The sequence below is a fragment of the Dermacentor variabilis genome, chromosome 1 (assembly GCF_050947875.1).
Source record: "Dermacentor variabilis isolate Ectoservices chromosome 1, ASM5094787v1, whole genome shotgun sequence".
Taxonomy (NCBI): Eukaryota; Metazoa; Arthropoda; class Arachnida; order Ixodida; family Ixodidae; genus Dermacentor; species Dermacentor variabilis.
In genome coordinates this window covers 203,003,305-203,018,838 of record NC_134568.1, presented here as the reverse complement: position 1 = coordinate 203,018,838, position 15,534 = coordinate 203,003,305, and the positions used below count along the sequence as shown (strand labels likewise).

The following is a 15,534-nucleotide window of genomic DNA, read 5'->3' as shown; positions in this document are numbered from 1 at the left end:
CAGTTTCTGAGGAGCAGAAAACACTACCAGAATTTGGTATCTAGTGGCGATATTCTTTAGATAGTGAGCCACTTTATGGAAATACGGCACAACTTCACGCCTATTCTTTTGTGTAATACAGTTACTTTTGTACCGCTTCCCTTTCAGTTTCTGAAGCAATACCTCAGAGACTGACGTCACCACCGCACTTGGGTAACCCGCAGCCTGTAGTCTATTTAACTGTGCAATGAAACTCTGGTTCGCAATGTGATGACATGATTTCATTAACGAAGATTCTAGATACATCAACGCAATGGCACGTTTCACAATCTTTGAGTGCGCAGACGCACAAGGTAAAAGTTCCTTACGTGCACGTGGCGAGTACATCCAACAGGCGTGACCTGTTTGTAAGGATAGCTGCAAATCTAAAAACTGCAGTTTACCGTCCCTAGATAGCTCATGTGTGAAAGTTGAACCTTTGCCATTGTGATTGAACAGAATTAAATTTTAGCTACCGTAACGGAGCATTCGTTGTTAGTCTATTTAAAAAAATTAAATTATGGGGTTTTACGTACCAGAACCACTTTCTGATTATGAGGCACGCCGTAGTGGAGGACTCCGGAAATTTCGACCACCTGCGGTTCTTTAACGTGCACCATCTAAGTACACGGGTGTTTTCGCATTTCGCCCCCATCGAAATGCGGCCGCCGTGGCCGGGATTCGATCCCGCGACCTCGTGCTCAGCAGCCTAACACCATAGCCGCTGAGCAACCACTGCGGGTTAGTCTATTTTATCACAACAAGAAAATCATCAACATGTCTAAAAATTTGAACCGAGTCATGGTTTAAAGCACTCTTAAGAACGCGGTCGACAAATGATAAAAAAAAATATTACAAAGGGCAGGCTCCACACATGAACCAATATACACACAAATTTTCTTAATAAATAGCTTATTTTTGAACCAGATAAAGGTTTCACTTAGATAAAATTCGAGAAGGGACATGACATTTTCCGAGAACAACCCGGTTGCATTGCGAAAACCTACCTCGCAACTTTCTTCGATGCACGTCATTACACTACGAAATAGCTCATCTTGCGGTATTTAGTAATAAAGATCTTCGACGTCAACAGAAAAAAATGTCGGCTACTGAATGGTTGTCTTCCAGAAAGAAAACAACACCGAAATAATTCTTTGTGCCATAAGGATCATCAATAGTTAAATGCTTCAACTGCTGTTGCAAAAAGCGGCTAACCAAAACCTGCCAACAGTTGTTTTCACTGACTATTGTACGGAAAGGCACATCCGACTTGTGCGTTCTTGCAGTGAAAAAACAAAAACAAACAAACTCGCTGTCTATAAAGGAGTGACGCAATAAAATGTGAGTTGAGAGTAGCGCCTCGTCCTGGTCGGCTTTCTTGTGTCCGTTGTTTTGCGCTAAACAAAGTAATTATTGAACATACGTCATTACACCGTATGCATTCTCGACATCTCGCGCAGGCTAAAGACAGGCAACAGTACTAGCATCGGTGTTGGTTTTTCGCCACCAAATAGGCTAGCCAGTTTGCGCAAAACAAGCTGCCGAGGCTCCAAGAAGGTCATTCTGCGAAACAAACCTCAGACAGGTTTTTTTTCCTGCGCTAAAAACGTACTGTATACGTTGTCTCTGTCATGCGGCAGAAATTATGTACGTAAGACAGGGCGGTGCCTAAACGTCAGACTGCGCGTGCACAAAAACAACGTTCACAACAGCAATGTGGGGCACCTTAGGTCCCATTGCAAGAGCTGCGCATGCGAGCCTATCTTCAATGAATGCAGAGTTGTTACTAGAAATTCTGGGTATAGACTGCTCGAGAAATTATCGAGGCAACGGAAATCGCCCTCTTGGCACCAAAGTGTGTGAGTGTTTCGTCTAGTGAATTTTGGCAGTACGAATTAGGATATTGCACCACGTGACGTTGATTTTGACGAGCAGTGACGACGTTGGGTGAACACGCGGCTTTTGTGGTTTTTAAGTCCTAGACAACATGTTTTGTGGTTCTTCGGTTGCTCGTGTTTGCAAATATTGTCATTTCATTTTGGCGCGGAAGTATTTTAAGGCGCCTGGGCATATGCAGCGATTTTCTTTATGTGTGCACGTGTTGTTAGAATAAAACTTATTTGGAAGTCAGCGCTTGCCCTTCGTCCCCCTTATTTCCGCGTTACACCGCCTCGCATCATGGCATACCAACTGGCCCCAACATGATTTCTTTGACCATTCCCAATGGACTTTGTAAAATCGGGGTTCAACTGCAATTGTTTCGCGCATGTATATGGTCAGAAAAATTATACATTCTACTTTTTATTTTAGTGTACCTCCTTTATGGGAAGGTAATAACGGGAACGCGTTAGGCAACTGCGAATGTGTCACTTTCATGCCTGTCACTTTATAGTTAATGTCGTAGTCATTTAGATTTTATACCGAGTTTTCCTTATCAGTGCCATGTATATTTTGCAACTATGGCTGCAATAAATAGTTTTTGTTTACAGACTCATCATATACTACTTAGTGGCCCTCACTGGATCACTCAGAGAATCGAACAATGACCTGAAACTGCAATTAAGGCGGGTACGTAAATTAAGAAAGAAAGGCGACCTATAGGTCGCCTGCATTGACCTTGCGTTCTTTTTTAACTCCTAGTTGCAAATTCAGTGCTTCTTCGAAACATGCCGCGACGATTGCCAGGTCGCTGCGGGAAGCACGCTTCCTATTATAAATCCTAGCTCGATATTTACTTCCTAAAATAGCGATGATATGTGCAGTATTGGAGGAGGGAGGGGGTGAGTCCTTTTCACAGTCGCTCAAGCAGTAGCAGTTGGAGTGCGCCAACAAGCCCGTTTACTTTTTTAAGAGTACATACGAGCAGCGAGTTTATGTCCATGTTAAACAAAAGTATAGATACACAGTTATTTTGTGCATATCAGTGCTTACCGCTAGTAAAGTTGTTTTGTAGGTTATGTATGTCATGTGGTAATTTCGCACATCATATCAATGAATTTGCTCGCAGTGTTTGTTTGAGTCTTATTTTGAAATTTTGTTCTGTATATTTCACTATTCCATTTTATTGTCGTTGTTTCTGCATGCTGTTCAGGCCAGTCGTTTTTTTTATACAAATATACTCCTGTATATAACTAGACTATATGAGTTTATGCAGGTATGAGTGTATTGCACATCTTGCTCATGAGACAATGAATACTTGGCGCCGTATTCGCGCGTCAACATCCATTATTTTTGTTTCAGTAATATAAGCAAAGTAAATCGAAGTTCAGTAGGAGTGGCAAAATGAAAGTGCTCTTTGATATTGCCGCACAGCACACTCGTTAGATAACTTCAGCTGCTTTCAGCTAATGAAGATAATTTCAGCTTAAGTAAGACGCACTAACGAAAAGACAGAGAGAGAGAGAGAGAGAGAGAGACAGAAAATAAATTTTATCCGCGTGATATGAGCGGGTTTGCGCATGAGGTGGTCATGCTACTCTAGATCACTGGGATGAAACGTGGAAGACAAGAAGAAATAATATGAAAAAGAAAGAGCACACCAGAAAGTGATAAAGATGTAGAACGCATGCTTTTGAAGCCCAATAGTGAAGTAGGAGTTCAAAGTTGTCCTGGCATATTCGTGTAGAGTCACGTTAAGCGTGCTTCACTGCGCATGGATATGAATTTGTGTGCAGGAGAAAGACACGGAAACAAAACCGGAGAAGAAAGAAAAAGAGGAAACTGCAGCAGCACCGGCTCCGACTACAACAGTCACGATCACGGAGACGGTCCTGCCGGAACCAGAAGGTCGGCTGAGCACGAACTTACCGCAGACCCTCAAAGCCATTTCCTATTGCTTTTTCTATTGCCTATTGTTGAGCATTGCAGTTGCTTTATAGTCACCCCGATGAAACCCCCGAATTGGATAAGATACTGGGTGCGCTTTTGCTCACAGAAAGTGATGATAAGACGAGAGCAGCAAAATGAATGTTGCAGATATTTGGACCGTTATCAAATCGAAACAGCCGCACGTACTATGGGACATGAAGAGGGACCCCCCTATATTAGCTCAAAATGAACTTTTAAATATTACAATTTGACGCTACTAAATTATTATCCCCTTCTTTTTGTTCTGTTCTTTTCAGGTGATAGAGGGAGGTGACGTATCTTTTTTAATTCTCATCTAAAAAACAAGTTTTACGTAAATGCTGCGTCGAAGAAAACTTAACAAGGAATGTACTCGCATATCTGAGATGATGAAACATTGATAGAGAGAGAGAGAGATAGAAAGAGAGCGAGAGAGAGGCGCTTCAATCAATACTTGAAAAGTACCTACGTAGCGCGGGAAGCACAGGTGGCATTATCTGCCAATTGCAAAACGCAGGAGCTTTCTAGTGCGTACGCTCGCTTCGCTCGCGTGCTCTTTTGTATAATGTTTATTCTCTCTCTCTTTCTCCATGGTCCAAATACATGAGCTCAAGGCGTAAACCTTATGGTCCATTTAACGTCGTCTTTAAGACTGTCCTTTGGAGTGCAAAGAGGTTCCAATTACGGATTAAGTGGTCTATGCCCTCTCATATATTTCACACAAGTCACACTGGTGATCCTACCCGCCTAATTTTTCATAAATATTTTGCATAAGCCATGTTCAGACGAATACGGTGCAGACATGCACGATAACTCCTGTGAATATCACACAGCGTGCCAAAATCGCAGATTAGGTCGTTTGTGCGATACTGCTGCTGTGTCAAAAAGCTGCTGCCTCGACTATGCACGAGCTTTTTGATACCGCTAATGGCTTTCTAAAAACTTGCACATAGAACACGCATGCTTCGGCTCGAACTCCATATGCAGCTATCATCTGCAAAAGGAAGAAGGTGCACATTCTGTGGCACACAGTTCTCTAGCCCAACGCGACAAATATTGAATAGTGTGGGGAAGTCCACCTTACGGTACTCCACGTGATCATTTGTGCAGTGTGGTATATAGGGCCGTCTTTAGTTTACATGCAAATCAATCTGTCGGTTAGATAATCACAAATGCAGGTGCACATGCGGCCACAAATGCCGACGTACTTAAATGCCATTCTACTTGCGCCATGGGCCACATTATCAAACAGTCCTTTAATATCCAAGAATACAGCAACTGGGATTTGGTGTACAGCTCTGTTACCCTTTACATAGTTAGCAAAGGCATTACGTTAACAATGCTACTGCGGCTTGGACTGAACCCTGTCATCTGAGGAGGATAGACATTCATGTTTACCGCATTCAAGTCAAAACGCAGCAGAACCATTTTCGCAATTAGTTTGCCAATAGAACTGAGAGGTGCAATGGATTCATATGAAATTACGTACGATGAAAATAGAGGGGAGAAACTTAATTTCTTAACGACTCTTAGTGCGAGCCGTTGCTGTCGGAGTCCAGCTTGGCCATTGGTCTTGGTGTTGAGTCTATTTGTCTCCACCCATTGACGTGTTTTTTGTGGGCCACGGTTTTTGTAGGGCTCTTGCGGTGGAGTGGTCAAGCTCTGGCGGGTTTAGGGAAGCGAGGGTGGGATGTTTGAGTAAGTTAAAGAAATATTGAGAAGAGAGTGCTTAGGGGCATTCCCAGTAAGTATTGTTTGGATCTTGCCGTTGAGTGCGGGAGTTGGCCGACGTTGAGGCGGACGTTGATGAAATGAAGGTTTATTTACATTATGTACAGGAATATAACAAAGCAAAATAACAGTAAAAAGTCATCGTTACGGCCGGCAGGAAATCGGACGCTGCGGTCTGCGGCAAGAAGAACGTCTCTCTCATCCCGATGGTCCTCTGGCTTATAACCCCTTCAGTCCGTCGGGGTCACGTCATTTTCAGATAATCGTCGAGCCCGTGCAGGTGTCGTCTTTTCTATCCAATCGTAAGGCCCGTGCAAGTGGTGTCATGTTAGACCAATGGGGACACGTGCTCCAGCAACCACCAAATCGTTAAGCCATTTTCTGCGATTCGAAAACAGCCCTAAAAACTCTGCAGTTTGTCCTATGTGATGGTTTACACGAGCAGGGTACGAAATAAGGCACGCTCATCACCACGCCCTTGCGCAGATGAAGCTGCGCGCTCTCACGAACGGATGCTGGGTGTCAACTTCAATCACTTGCTTATACCATCAGTTCTACGATGGAATTCAGCAGGTTTCACTAATTCCCGCTTGCACTCCCTCTACTTCAACTTGAGAGTTCACCTACCACCTGTACTCTCCCGTTGTGAAACAACTTTACTGTTTCGCGTGTGGTTGGGCGTCGCATTTACAAAAGCCTAGTCATCCCTAATAGGTATGGTCAAAAGTGCGGCCTGCAATTTGTGCTGGTGCGATGAGACTCTAGAGCACCTTCTGTTTCACTGCCCATCCTTTGACGCTCAACGACATGCTCTACAAGCTAAACTCAGCCTGTTAGATAATATAGGGCTGGCGGAGGAAAAGATTCTGGGACCATGGCTTATGCATTCTTGCTTGCAAAAGGCCACAGAAGCCCTTCTGCACTTCTTGAAGGCTACTGGACTGTACAAACGCTTGTGACAGCGGACATTCCGCTGTGACTGAGTCTGCGAGTGACTTATATTTCTTCTATTTCCTTCTTATCTATTCTTCCCCTTTCGCCTTCCCAAGTGTAGGGAAGCCAACCAGACACGTCTTTGTTTAACCTCCCCACATCTCCCTCTTCGACTCTCTCTCTCTTTATTCAAAGCAAATCCCACATAAAACATGACAACCATTCCACTCTGTGAAGATGGAATGGCAGCGAAAGCTGACGACAGTGAAAGCTCTGAAACGAAAAGCAAACTGCTTTCACTGCCATTCCATCTTCACAGAGTGGAATGGTTGTCATTTTTTGCGTTGCGAGTCTAGGGTCGTTGCTCGTTCGGAGGTGCCCGGGCTCGCGATTGTCGTTTTCGTTCAGCATCGCGGGAACGTTCTTCGTCGGTGGTCGTTTCGCGCCGGCGCCGTTTACATTTCATTGCTGTTCCCTCCGGCGCTCCTCATACGCATGTTGTTCTTCGGGTGTACGAACTATACGTGTCTGCCCCATCGATAACGCAGCTGTTTTTAGCGCCGATACCTCACCTGCTTATATACTGCAATAACCTTGAAGTCACGCTGTTGTTTACGGTGAGCGTTCTAATCTGTTCCGCATTTTGACAACTGCGCCTCCACACTGCACACATATGGGTTTGTTAGAAATCACTAAGTCCGTTTTTGTTACCGAACGACGAAAAAACTACGGAAGGTTAGTCATATACAGTTTTCACTGTAAAATCTTAAATAGCGTGACACTTTCTTTCCTATTTTGCATTACTAAAGAAATAATTACGCAGATCCAACGAACACGTTAGAATCTATGCATAGTATACTTATACTGTTGTAGTATACCTACAGGCCCTTGCATTTAAGGGCCTCGTTGAGGCAATACTGCTATTGGCATTTATATATTTTATTATCTCATTCCATCAGTGCATATCTTTTAAATTCATAGCACATCTGAAGTCATTGTGACACTTTTAATAGATATATATTTATTTTACCATTGTTTTTGAGGCCCCTATACAGCCAGGTTACATTGTTACAGCCAAGCATGACGCCGTTGGCCATTAATTGCGTCATTGACTGCATCAAAACATTGCTTGGCGCTCTTTGGCCATGACTGGCCCTTGTGCCACAAAACACCACATAAAATCATCATCATGTTTGTGAAATAGTTTGTTAAATATTATATAGCTAAATTAGTAGCCTACAATTGTCTTTATTTTAAGGCAATATGTGTAATCACGTGCACTGTTTGCGTTTATGCGCAGCAAAAGACCCAATTTTAATGTCATGCAATGTTGTTGTTTATGCACTGCACCGTACAGAAGTTACGCCGAAATGTAAACACCAGTTCATGCGGATGCACAATGGGAGACATTGACGTACGTAGAAATACCACAAGGACGAAGACGATGTTTGATGCTTGTCGAGGGAAGAATAGCGAGGAGAAGTGTATGACAGATAGAAGTGAGACGTCTATGGGCAAGTACAATTTAGGCTCTTATACCTATGGGGTAAAAATTATGGAGCTTTACGTGCCAAAACCTCGATCTCATTATGCGGCACGCCGTATTGGGGGACTCCGGAAATTTGGACCGCCTGGGGTTCTTTAGCGTGCACCGAAATCTAAGTACACGGGTGTTTCTAAGTGGGAATCTAAGTGTTGAAATGCGGCCGCCGTGGCCGAGATTCGATCCCGCGACCTCGGGCTTAGCAGCCCAGCACCATAGCCACTAAGCAATTGCGGCGAGTATACCCATGGCAAGAATAAAAGGCCCCAAGGGCCCGATTTATTGTTAGTCACAACCCACAAAGAAACAGACAACGAAGTCGGAGAAAGCATAGGCAAGGTTAATTATGTTTAATTGAAATAGAGAAATAATAGGGTAAAAGGAAATGAAGGTGCCACAGGTGTGGCTCACGCCCCAGCTGTGACAAGTGATATTTAAGTCTAGTTTCATTTCTGTTTACGGTATTATTCCTACGTTGAATTAAGCACAGAGATTATTTTCCCAATTGTGTCATTGCGCAGAACAGACTGGCGCTCACTGGCACTACTATGGCGGTCAACATGCAGCGGTAATAAAAGTAGGTGGTAATATATATATATATATATATATATATATATATAGAGAGAGAGAGAGAGAGAGAGAGAGAGAGAGAGAAGTATATCTATATAGTATATATATACTTATATATATATATATATATATATATATATATATATATATATATATATATATATATATATATATATATATATATATATATATATATATATCCACTGAGGTACGGACCGACCGACTGACGGACCGTCGAATGTAATTAGATGAGTTGTGAGGTTTAAAGTCCCGAAACTGCGAGATTGTTAAGAACGCCGCAATTGAAGGCACCGAATCCCTTTGACCACGCAGTACGCGAGCGATTCTGCGTTGCCCCCGATGAAATGCGGCCGCCATGGCCGGGAATAAAACCCGCTACCTCGTCGTTGTAGCAAAACTTGTGGCCACTAAGCAACCGCGGTAGGTTGTAAATCTATTATTTTTCTTATACCGTGAAGTCGACGAATGGAAAGAAAATCAACCCAACAGTTACACCGGTGCTTTTTGACTTGTGCTATCTCGCCGTGCCTATAACACAAGAGCTACAGATACTTTTCTTTTTCCCTTTTTCAGGATTTGCTTTGAAGTATGTGGGGAATAAAAAAAAATTTGTAAAATGAAACCTTCGAGCTTTGCGCGGTGCAGGAACTGCAGCAATAACTCTAGAAACGTATTGTCCCTCACCCAACGGGTGTAGTTAACTCGGTCGCCCGATTTACTAGTCACCATCACAATTCTAGTTGCCCCAGAAGCAAATGTCTGTCGGACCATCTAACGGCCATCAACGCGTACCATAACCGGCGACACGGTCAGTCGCAGCGCGAGCGCTAGCAGCTGATATCGTGTCAGCTTGATCAATTAACTGCGCCATTGTTCCGGTGGCCATGCATGGTACTGGGTCGCTGCTAGTAAAGCAAATGGACACGCATTGCAGCGTTTAGCTTGACAACATGTGCTTTCAGCTGGGCTTGGAAGTGACAGCGCGACCAAATTGTGCCTATGACTTCTCTCGCGCCACACAGCGCATTTGTCGCACCAGCCTCCTTCTTTCGCGAGGTACGTCGCATGCGAGAAGGCTTGCCATACGTGATATTCTCCGAAATTTCTACCGCAACAGAATTGAAACAAGCTGACATAGCGCGAGTTACGCATTCATTAGCCGGGGCTCGGGTTTTAAGCCGGCCGAAACCGGCAAACGCTGCGGGGGGGCCTTGTTTACCGGTGATTGCGCAGCGTTGCAGTTCAGGTGACCTGCGATGCCTTCTGAACCGTTGATATCGTCATCACATTACCGCGCCACGCCCCTGCTTGGTCACCTGTGTCCTGGGCTATCCTTAGCCACTGATGTCATATTTTATCCTGCACCGCGCATACCCCCAGGGCTTCCAGCATACACACTTATATGATTTCTGTTTTCTTATTAGCGAATTCCACAAGTTGCTTCTTTAGGCACGCATCAAAACGTACATAAAATGCACTACAAGTGATGCAGATATTCGGTCCTATACCTTTATACATCTGTCTGCAGTAATCGTTTATAAATAGCAAGCGTAATTTTATATCGGCAATTCGCAACAAGATTACGTGATGATGATGATGATTGGAGTTTATTGGCGCAAGGGCCAGAAGTGGCCAAAGAGCACCAAGAAAATTACGTGAATTGCAGTATTTATTTGAGAGCTCATTCAAATTACTCGAGCGCATTTCTTATTCTACCTCAAGTCGTCCCACGCTATGCGAACTATCGGCTTGCTACCCGAATTCTTCTGTATGTGTCAATTGCTTTAAAACTTGTTGAGCCAGTTGCTGAGGCCTTGCACGGAAGAGACACAGAGATCCGGTGTCAAACCTACATTAACTTCTGACGTACTAAAAGCCCTCGATAAACTCAGGGCTACGTATCAAAAAGATCGATGCGATATTTTTTGCCGTCGGGTCAACGTAAAAGAAAGTGAATCTTAAAGCGACACTGAAAGCAAATGTTAGGACAACGTGGACTGTTAAAACACTGTTACAGAAACCTCGCAGCCTTTGTTCTGCGCCAAAAAAATACTTTGTTCGAGAGAAAAGCGCGTCTGAAGGGTCCACATACTTTTCGATGAATTCAAGTACCCGCCTCTGAGCGGGGAATGGTGACGTCAGCGCCCGTTACTGCTGTCAGTGATTCTATCGGCGCCCGGCAGACGGCGCTACTGTTTCTTGCGCAAAACGCAAACGCGCGGCAATGGAGAAACCCATTAAAAACAGAGCGTTTGATTCGCCTCTACAGCTGCTCTTGGCCAAGTGGCGTTAAGCGTTCTGGCATCTCGCGACATCACATGAACGTGGCATCCTCTGCTACTGGCAGTTTGTGTGAGTGTCGCGAGCCAGTGAAACCATCGCAGCACTACGCGATTACGAAACTAGTGAAACGCGAAAGCACGGGCGACGCAGAATCGAGTGAAAACGAAACCTTTCGACGCCCGCGTTGTTGTCAAGGGTGACATCAATGAGGCCTTTGTTCTGAAAATCGAATAGAACTGGACAAGTAGCATTTTCTTTCGTCTTATAATGCAATGCAATGGTCTTTTTATCACGAGTGGTTGAGTACTAGTGACTGAATTATAATGAGGAGTTGCTACGTCATCAGGCTAGAACTTGAATGTTCCGGGGAAGTCTCAAATCGTATCCTGCATTTACCTCAATTTCTCGATTACTAAAGCTCTGTTCGCGATAATATTGACGCCTTAGACGTTCTCGAGCGTTAATTTGTCACTTCAGCTTGACTTAATATTTACCCTTTAAATTTAAACTTGTTTCCTCGCCTTACTGGTTCCAACTATAAATTTTCATTACAGCGCCGGTTCGATTTCTTCCATTTATTGGGCAATAATATGTGCAGTTTTGCACATGAACTCACACCAGAACTTCATCTTAACCTCCTTCCAAGTTTGAATAAAGGGAAAATCAGACATCCACCCGTTCGTAGCAATTGCTACAAAGGAAACCCATACGGGTTCCTCGAAAGGAAAGCCTCATAGTTGAAGAAAAATTTGTCCTGGTCCGGGACGCGAACCCGGAACCACCGCCTTTCCGGGGCAGCCGCTCTACCATCTGAGCTAACCAGGCGGCTAGGAGATGGCATGGCGAAGTCGAATTTGTCGACAACACGAAGCAAAGCCAAGAGTTTGACGTAGTAGTTCTGCGGAAACCCGTAAGGTGGAGAGAAGTAATGAATAAAGGGAAAATCAGACATCCACCAGTTCGTAGCAATTGCTACAAAGCACCTTCCAAGTTTATACACTTGCTTTAGATCTATTCGTATTTTTAGCGATCTTTTCCTGAATTTATTATTATTATTATTATTATTATTATTATTATTATTATTATTATTATTATTATTATTATTATTATTATTATTATTATTATTATTATTATTATTATTATTATTATTATTATTTCCATGTGAGTACCTGTGATCAGTATAATAAAGGTATGAAGGTGCTATAGGTTTATCATCATTACATTAAAAAAAAATCGGCAGTTACTCGTATCACGTTTCCATTCTCTTAATTATGCTTTTTTTTCACTTTTCTCGCACTCTCATCGTAATCTTAATTGAGGTGTGTTTGTTTTCCCACAGTTGTGGTACCGAAGGTTGAGTCGAATATCGAGCGAACAGCCGAGATACTGAACAAGTGGAACACGGCTCGCCGCATGACGTCCACTTTCCCCGCCAAGCTGAAGGCAGCTGCCTTGCTCTCAGCGGCCGCCGATCGCGAACGCGGTTCAGACAGTCCCACCAACAAGCCGAGCGGTTCGGACACTCCATCCAGCGGTAAGTGACGCTGCAGTAATCTTGCGCTGTCTTCTAAGGTGTTTTCCTTTAGGGCGGATGACTGGCTCCGAAAGAAGAATGAAGAAAAAAATGCGCTGCTATATCGTGCTCTCACACCTGTAGCAGACAGCGACTGGAAGCATTTGCGACTGCTGTCCAATGTCAATGCATCTTAAGCTCCGTGAGTGTGCACCGCCTCGACGTGCTGCCACACACACTCACGAAAATCACATATGCTTGTACCGTGCAATAGTACAGTGTTTGGGGTGTTAATGTGCATGTAATATATCCACGGGGTAGTCATATCTGTCAAATCGGAACTTTTGTCTCATTGTACCATTCGTATCTGAAACATTCCATAAGTGATATCTTGCGTCCTTTTTTCTATCAACCAATATTTTAAATGTAAATTGTCAGTAAAGGAATAAGAACCCAAGCTATAAATCAAAACGGCCGATGCGCATGTATACAGCCAAATTGAAGAATGCCACGCTTATAAATTAAACCACATAAAGTCGGCAAAAACTTTAATGCAGCCGCTTCGGCGTGCGGTACATTTCAGAATACGCAACTGCTGCGTGATTCCGCGATTAACAAGTAGAAAGGATACCGAGGGCCCGATTTATATGAGCCATATCATAAGCAGCCAACAGTCGAAGACACGAAGGACAACATAGAAGAAATTACTTGTGCTTATTATTTGAATTAAACAAATGATAAATTAATGAAAATTCAAGTGGATTGGTAACAGCATTGCACGCGTATTGCGAAGACATGCGTTCGTGCCCCACCTGCGGCCGGTCTTTCGATTCATTTTATTTCCATTTATTCTTATTTTTTTAAATTCAAATAATAAGTACAAGTATTCCCCTATGCTGTCCTTCGTGTCTTTGACTGTTGGCTTCTTATGATGTGATTCCGCGACGGAATACGAAGCGTAAGTATTTGAAGCACGCGCTGTGGCCGCAGCACTTTGTGTAGCGAACTGAACGACTCCACAAACATTATAAATTAATGGTTTAGGACTAGCGTCGACAAATGCCACTGCTAATTGGTAGTCTTGGGAGGAGGACAGCGTACCTAAGGCTGTGCCTTGCGGTAGGACGTGGTCACCAATTCCGACGTTGACGAGAGGAATGCTGATGGAGTAAAGCGTTGGTTCGGAGTAAGCGTTGGTTAGCGCCTGCCCCGTTCGTGTCTCTTCTTGGTTTTTGTAGATTCTGCGCTTAAACAGTATTAAGTATGGTGAAGTAGTTGGCCATAGTGTTGACGGTGTGCGGAAGAGTAACGTGATGGGCAAGGAGGACGTCAGCGAGAGAAAGGAGAAGGCAGGCGATGGTTTGTGGGTTGAGTAGAATGTGCTCGGCGGAGCACACTCTGGTGGGAACTTCCTCGGGAGGGTCAGGAGAAGGTAAATCGAGCTGAACAAGTGCAGCAGAGGAGTCGATAAGTGCGGAGTGAGCGGATAGAAAATCAAGGCATAGAACAACTTTATGGGGACATTCTTGAAGAGCAGTAAGCAAAACAGATGTCTGACGGCCAGTGACACCAACGCTGGCGGCACACATTCCTATTGTGGTCAATTTGCTTCCGTCGTTGACTAGTGACTAGTAAAGCAGAGGGCACCGCAGAGATAAGGGCTTTAGTGAGCCGCCTACGAAGCTGGTCGCTCATTACAGTGATGTTCACGCCGGTATTAATCAGAGCAGTAAAGGGACACTGTCCACGTACACATCAAGTAAATTCTTATTCATCGGTAAGGTCAGTAGGGCAATTGCAGTTCGGGTCGTTGTAGCAGCATCACACCTTCGGAGCTGCACCCGTCACTTTCCCGTAGAGCTTCAATACATCGGGGACGGAGAACGGTGAATAGTGGGCGAGCGGGCAGGGGAGGTCATGGTGAGGGCGAACGACTCTGCCGTGTAGATGAGGACGCCTGAGCAGAGTTGTATGGCAAATATGAGTCTGCAAATGTTAGTCATAGAAATTGCGGCAGTGACGTGAAATGTGGCCAACACGTCGGTACTTGACCAAGGAGGCCGGTAATCGGATGTTCGCCATTCCACTTGCGAAAAGGCCGAGAGGAGTACTGGCGTCGACAAGAAGGGGTCGTAGGCTAAAGGCATAGGTGTCCGACGGTTTAAAGGACAGCCAGATTGAATTCCAAGGTACGCCAACTGTTCGCGCACGACAGCCTGCATAAGGGAAATCGTCGGTCGAGAATCGTTAGAATAGGCCTGGAAGCCAACTAGTGCCGCGGCTTCGATCTTTCGGCGAACGATACTAACGAGGCTCAAGGCCGTTGGCGGCTGATGCATAGAGTGAAGGCCTTCGCACGATGAAGTAGCAGCCGTATTTCGAAGGTGCGTGAACTGGTGTGCGATGCGACGGCTTTTCGCTTCTTCGGAGCGTCAGCATTCATTAATGATGTCGGCGATGGTGGGAAAGTTCTTATACACAAGAAGATCATCCGCTATGACCTTCAGTACGTGGTTCACTTTGTCTTCTTCTGACATGCGCTCGTGAACCTAGCGACAAAAAGGGAGAGCGTCCTGGGTGTATTTCCCACATCTGAACGCGGGACCCAAGTTCCTTTTGCGTAACTCGCTGTCGGCCAAAAGGCCTGCCGAAAAACTCATAGAGCTTTTGCTTGCATTGATTCCAGCTCATCAGTTCGTCCTCGTGGTTTCGAAACTAGACCTATGCCGTGCCTTTCAGGTAGAAAATTCTGTTTGCCAGCATAATGGTCTGGCGCCACCTGTTATGGGCGCTGACGCGGTTGTACATTTGGAGAGTCGTCGAAGTCAATATTGTTGGTCCTGGAAAACATTCATGGGTCGTTGGGTTAGGACAAGATGGCTGTCGGCGTCGTGGTAGCGGCCTCCTATCGGCATGAAGCCTTTCCCTGCAACGGCTCCATCTCTCGTCATGTTAGTGGCCAGGCTTTGTCCGTTCCGGAGCTCCGTCGTGCACAGGAGTGCCCCGTGCCTCCACCATAAATGTTACGGAGGGAAGAAGCACGACGGGAAATGCATTAAAGCGAAGCTTTTTTTGC

General features: G+C 44.6%; 1 protein-coding gene across 1 annotated transcript in view; it reads left to right on the top strand.

The window, feature by feature from the left end:
* LOC142558593 (transmembrane channel-like protein 1) overlaps positions 1 to 15,534 on the top strand; it is a 93,870-nt gene that overhangs the window by 54,240 nt on the left and 24,096 nt on the right. Inside the window, exons 17-19 of the mRNA XM_075670779.1 lie at positions 2,508 to 2,586; positions 3,693 to 3,804; positions 12,285 to 12,479. Coding sequence (XP_075526894.1) covers positions 2,508 to 2,586; positions 3,693 to 3,804; positions 12,285 to 12,479 — 386 coding nt within the window. The remainder of the gene's footprint in view (positions 1 to 2,507; positions 2,587 to 3,692; positions 3,805 to 12,284; positions 12,480 to 15,534) is intronic.